Below are 6,283 nucleotides of genomic sequence, written 5' to 3' on the forward strand. Positions count from 1 at the left end.
AAGGGGAGACAGAGAGAAAGAGAGAGAGAGAGAGAGAGAGAGAGAATCCCAAGCAGGCTCCACTCTTAGCATGGACACAGGGCTCTATCCCATGACCCCAGGATCATGACCTGAGCCAAAATCAAGAGTCGGACCCTCAACCGACTGAGCCACCTGGGAGCCCTGGTCCATTATATTTAAAATTTTTTTTCAATGTTTATTTATTTTTGAGCGACAGAGCACAAGTGGGAGAGGGGCAGAGAGAGAAGGAGACACAGAATCCGAAGCAGGCTCCAGGCTCTGAGCTGTCCGCACAGAGCCCGACGCGGGGCTCGAACCCACGAACCGTGAGATCAGAGCTGGAGGAGCTGAAGTTGGATGCCAAAGCTGAATGCTTAACTGACTGAGCCACCCAGGTGCCCCAATGGTCCGTTACATTTTAAAACTTGATGGCAACACGCTTTTTTTGGTTTGGGTTGCAGCTTTTTGTCATATCAGTTTTTCTCTCGACTGCAGAGAATAATAATTGTATTCTCCCATGTAGTAGTGAACTTATGAAGTAAACAACTTTTTATTGAGCCCCGGCAGTACACCAGGCATTGTGATGAATGCTGGGGTCCCACTGTAACGAGCTCACACAGTCCTACCTCTTGGGGGTCCTTGCAGTTCTGATAGACGGAGGGATATTAGTAAAGGAACCACGTGGATCAGTGTTCAGTCCCCACGGTGACAATTGCCGTAAAGGGCAGATACGTGGACACCCGAGACCACTAACGGGGATATGACTTGGTCACGTAGGCCAAGCCCACCCTGGAAGGGCCTGGAAACTTCCATTGTCCATTTTGGTGCAACAATTGATCCTGACAGGAAACGAGGTCCAGGGAGGCGAGTCTTAGACAACAAGGAGTAAGGAAGCCTCTGCCCCTCTCTCTGGGCCTCCCATTTGGGCCCAGACTCTGTACAGGGCAGTGGGGCCCTCTGACCAGAGTGCGGCAGGCATAGACCCTTCTGGAACCCTCGGATGGGGGCGGATAGTCCAGCCTGGCAGTGTGAGCGGGGCCCCCTTTGATAGTAGCAACTGCGTGTTACTCTCTGTTCTTGAACCTTCAACCTTCTGAGAGCCCTGCGTTTTATAGGGGGCGGGGGGGGTCTTGTGATTAGCACCAGCCTGGTCTCTGCAGCACGGGGGGATTAAGGAACCCACCAGCTTTCACATCCTTGAAGGGTACAGCCCAGGGGAGGGTGACATCCTTAGTGCTCAAGCCAGAGGGGGCGTGGCTGCGGTGACCACCATGGAGTGGCCATTCATCAGGGTCACCGGCGGCAGAGGCTGGCTGAGGAAGCGAGAGACCATGGAGCTTCTGAGACCGCACCGAGGGCTTGCTGGGAAGTAACGGAGGGATACTCAGAGGAGATTAATTTTTTTTTTTTTAGAGAGTTTATTTTTTAGAGACTTTTTAGATTCACGGCAAGATTGAGAAGAAGGTAAAGATTTCCCATACACCCCTTGTTCTCCCCCAGGCACAGCCTCTCCCACCATCAACATCCCTCCCCAGAGGACCCATGTGGGTTACAACGGACGAACGGCATTGACACACCGCAATCCCTCCAAATCCACACTTTACCTTTGGGTTCACCCTTGGTGTTGTGCATTCTATGGGTTTGGACGAACGTGTAATGATATGTACCCGTCGCTATGGTCTCATTCAGAGTTTCACTGCCCTAAAGATTGAGGTGGCGAATTTTCACCATTCAACCCACGGGCAGCTTGAGCCATGGCAACGTCGGCATGGAAAGTTAACATACTTCCGTCTGGCAGTCCCAGGTGGGTGAAGACTAGGCCCTGGGGTTGAAAAGGAAAACTGAAAGGAAGGCTGGATGAAGAAGGTACTCGGAAAGGTGTTGGGAAATATTTACGCACCAGGAGGTGTGGCTGTGCCAGGACATAACTGAGTTGTTGGGGCACTTTTGCACCCCGACAGTAAAATGAACGATGTCTCGTGACAACAATGGTGAGTCTCCATGGAGCGATGTAGAGTCTCCATGGAGCGATGTAGCGTCTACATGGAGCGATGTAGCGTCTACATGGAGTGATGTAGACCCCCGTTGAATATCTGCTGGTTACCAGACATCAGGAGTCTTCTCCACATCACCTTGCCTTATGTAATCCTTATCCCCATCCCAGAGAAGGGGGACTGAAGCTCTGGGAGTCCAGAGATTTTCTCAAGGTCACTCAGCTAGAAATTGTGGTGAGAACCCAACAGGTGTCGAAGTAATGTTCCTTCCCTCCTTTCTGGTTCAGAAGTCTGCAAAAATATAGTGGAAGTCCTTCTTGAAGATACATTTACTTGATTCGTTGGTCTTGGCACAATTAGCCCATCCTTCAGCCAGTGAGAGAGGGAGAGGGAGAGACAGAATGACAGGTTGCCGGAGGTTGAGGGTCCGGTAGACAGAGGAGCCATGGGGTGTCTCCACTGGTCTCTGCAGCTGAAGGATTTGGGGCTCTTTCGGGCTGTCATTGCTTTTGGGATCATGTCTTCACAAGCGAGTAGCCAACCATGCCCAGAATGCCGAGTCCCAGGGACACCCCTCCTCCAATCAGGGTATGTTCCACCTGAAAGTGAATAGCCCATGTTCAACATCCATCGCAAAGGCAGGCCAGTTCTCCCTCCCTTCCAAGGGCCTGGAGTCTCCTCATCCTCCTGCCCTCTGAGCTGGCCAGCCCAGGAAGATGCTGGATGAGTCAGAGGGGCCCCAGGAGATGGGGTTGTGAACACTTCTTACTGGTGAGCTTGTCAGGGTTTGTCCTGACACCTGGCAGGATGGGCGGATGGGATCCTTTCGTGTGAGCGTGCTGGGTGAGGACATTTGTTCCTGACTCTGAGTGGGGAGGGAGGAGGCTTTGTGCCTGGTTTCCCAGAGCCCGGGCTCTGGGGCTGAGCCTGGGAACGGCTCTGCAGTCGGGGCTACACCCCTGTGGAGGGAGGGCTGTGCCAAAAGCTGAGGAGAGACTTCAGGAGACTAGGGCCACGGGCAGCGTACTTCGGGTTCACTGTGCATGGTTGCCAAGTGCAGCCTGGAAACTTCTATGCCCAGCCCCACCTCGGCCCTGAACGCCAGGCTCCTAGGTCCACCTGTGACTCAACATCTCCACCTGGAGGTCTAACTGGCCACCCACCACCACATCCAAATTCTGGATTTCCCTTCTCAAACCTGCTCCTCCCGTCCTTATCCTCGTCTCATCCAGGGGCCCCCGTCCACCCAATCAACTGGGCCTGGAGCCCCGGAGGTGCCGCTGTACGAAGGAAGGGAGCAGAGACTCCAGAGAAGGACTGCTGGGGTTCGAATCCCACCTCTGCCACTTATCAGCTGTGTGTTTTGAGACAACAAACGCGGAAGACTGAAGGGGTGGGGGTAGACCCTGTGCCCCAGGTCTTACATAGACAAGTGCTTGAGCCATTACATAGGCCCGTGGACCTTGAGCACACCCCCTGCCTGTGTGCTCTTTTTCGGAGACGAGTCACGGTGCTGGGTTGGCCCAGACTCTTCCTGACGACCTGTGGGGGCATCACGATCTACCTTTAGAGGCAGAGGATCCTAGAAGGTCAGACTGGCAGGCCTCCAGAGGTCCTCCATCCAACTCCTCCTACACATGGGGAAACTGAGGACCAGAGAGACAGCGACGTGTCCAAAGACCCTCAGCAGATCAGAAGCGGATCCGAGATTTGAGCTCGGACGGCCCGACTCCCAGCCGGTGGGTCGTGGTGAGGCTCCCCTCTGGCCACACAGCCTGGTCACCCCCAGCCCCGCAGCAGACCTCCAGGGGGAGAGGGCTGGCCCCAAAGAGGGTCTTACCTGCCTGCTGTGGGGCACACCGTATCTCAGATCGGTGACAAAATGCTCACAGTTCTTGCCCAGAAGCCTGTACTCCATCTCCTCACCAATCTTCTTCTTCGCAGAATAGATGATCACGTTCACAGGCCGTGGTTTGTACTTGTGGTCCAAGCGGTTGTTGACCCTATAGCGGCAGTGCCCCACCACGTCCCGCAGGAGCTCTAGTCTCACCACCGCCTTGCTGCTCAGAACGGAGCAGATGATGGAGAAGCTGGCCCCCAGGAGGTCACCTGGAGTCAGAGACACGTCACGGGGGAGCCGCTGGGGAAGCCAAGACCGAGGCAGAGAAGGGGCGGGGCGAGGAAGAAGGCCGAGGGGAGCACCCCATCGAGGTGTTGGTGTTTGTCTTTTCACAGATGGGACCGGAGGGGCCCCAGATTTGGTTCTTTTTACTTCACAAGCTGTGGGTATTTTTTTCAAGACACCGAATGTCACGGCTGCTTGTGCCAGTGTCATCGTATCCCATTACACGGATATATATCGGCTATCTGACCAAGCCCTGGTTGCTGAGCATTGAGGTTGTTCAAAAATCTCGCCATTATAGACAATGATAGTCAAACGTTTATAATTCATCTTTGCGCCCTTGTACATTTCTGAAAGAGATCAAGTTTATCTTAGCACCCACTGTGAGGCACACACTGTGCGACTTTTCAGATATTACTTACTACTCCCCTTTTTAACTTTTAAGGTGATGATCTCCATTTGACAGCCAATATTGGTGTCGGGCCAGGTCATCCAGAGGATATGACCACCGCTGACCCGTGACCTGGACGGCAGCGGTCAGAGGCTCCCCACTCCCTCCCTGCCCTTGGAACGTGCATTCTGCTTGCCTTCCCTGCTCCCGGACCCATGGGACCCCGCTCGATTACTCAAACAGGACGGGCATGTTCAAGCGCTGCTCAGGAAGAAACCAACTCAGGTTTCCCCGGTTAAGCTCTTTTCTCAGTTCCTCTCGTTATGTTTTTTTGGGTTTTTTTTTTTTTTTTTTTGGAATTTTAAAAAATCTTTGTTTATTTTTGTGAGGTGGGGGGAGGGGCAGAGAGAGAGAGAGAGAGAGAGAAGGAGACACAGAATCCGAAGCAGGCTCCAGGCTCTGAGTGGTCAGCATAGAGCCCGACGCGGGGCTCGAACCCATGAACCGCGAGACCGTGACCTGAGCCGAAGTCGGACGCTCAACCGACTGAGCCACCCGGCTGCCCCTGGTTGCTCTCATTATGTTAACAAATATTTTGGAAATTATATTTCCAGAGACCCGTAGCTTGGCCTGAGGATCTCCCCACTCCCTTGCCGATACTCATCACCGGGTCAGAGCCTGGAATGGGAAGGAAGTCCTAGCCCCCGTGGGGGCCTCAGCCTTCTGTCTCTTTTAGAGGTTTCTCCACGACTGGGGGCTGGAAGCTTGGAAAAAAGGACCCCGTGGAATGGGAGAGTGGAGATTTATTCAGCGCGTGTGTATTATTTCTTACGTACGTGTGTGCCCGCATCGCACGGGGGTGCATGGGCACACGTGTGTGTGTGCACATGTCATATGCACGTGTGTTGCGTGTTCTGTGTATATACACATCTCTGGGTGTGTTGTATGTGTTGGGTTTGTAGATTCGTGTTGGGTATGCTCGTGTAAAAACACCGAGGGCGTGAACGCCCACGTGCAGGGGAATTGTGCGCGCGCTCCTGAGAGTGTGGACGTCACAAGCTGCGTGTAAAACCCCTTCACTGGGGTGTAAAACCCCCCCACGCCCAGGTGGCTAAGTGGGTGGAGTGTCGACTCTTGATTTCGGCTCAGGTCATGATCCCAGGGTCGTGGGATCGAGCCCCACGTCAGGTTCCATGCTGAGCACAGAGCCTGCTTCGGATTCCCTCCCTTTCTCTCTCTTTCTCCCCTGCTCCTGTCTGAGCTCTCTCTCTCTCCCTCTCTCTCTCTCAAAAGAAACAAAAGAGAAGAAACATTAAGAAATCGTTAAAACAAACAAAAAACCAAACAAAACCCTTTCACTGAGGCTGAGAGCCCCACACCCTCCCCAGCCAAGTCGGGCAGGTGAGTCACCGGCTTCTCAGACTGGCCCTCAAGTCCTTATCACACCTCTTGGCTCTGATAGTCCATGGCCACACCAGGCATCTGCCTTCCTCCCCCTCCTCGCCTCTTTCCTGCCCCTCAGCGTCCCGCCCCCCCCGGGTGCCACAGCTTCTGAGTTGAGAATTTTTCAGTTGGTCTCCCTTTCTGGGCCTTGATCTTAGCAAACGACAGCCCCCTATCTCTCATTCCAGGTCATCCGATCGGAGCCCCGGGGTCAGTTTACCTTCACCATCTTTTTCTTGCCAATATCCAACAACCAACGCTGACCTTGGAAGTCTCTCCCGACTTCGCTTCCTCGTCCATCTCCTACCCTCCGATTTGGTTCAGGGCAGCCGC

At 53.8% G+C, this 6,283-nt stretch overlaps 1 protein-coding gene across 1 annotated transcript; it reads right to left on the minus strand.

The window, feature by feature from the left end:
* Window positions 1-1,398: 1,398 nt before the first annotated feature.
* On the minus strand, window positions 1,399-4,413 carry PLAAT4 (phospholipase A and acyltransferase 4). The gene is made up of 2 exons (XM_019414751.2): window positions 3,835-4,413; window positions 1,399-2,593 (listed from the first exon to the last, which is right to left on the minus strand). Exons 1-2 carry the CDS (start codon window positions 4,327-4,329, stop codon window positions 2,510-2,512), a joined length of 579 nt encoding a protein of 192 aa, XP_019270296.2. The 5' UTR covers window positions 4,330-4,413; the 3' UTR covers window positions 1,399-2,509.
* Between the last annotated feature and the right edge of the window lie 1,870 nt (window positions 4,414-6,283).

Source organism: Panthera pardus, unplaced genomic scaffold (genome assembly GCF_024362965.1).
Source record: "Panthera pardus isolate Hobbes unplaced genomic scaffold, ASM2436296v1 HiC_scaffold_12, whole genome shotgun sequence".
In the NCBI taxonomy this organism is placed as follows: Eukaryota; Metazoa; Chordata; class Mammalia; order Carnivora; family Felidae; genus Panthera; species Panthera pardus.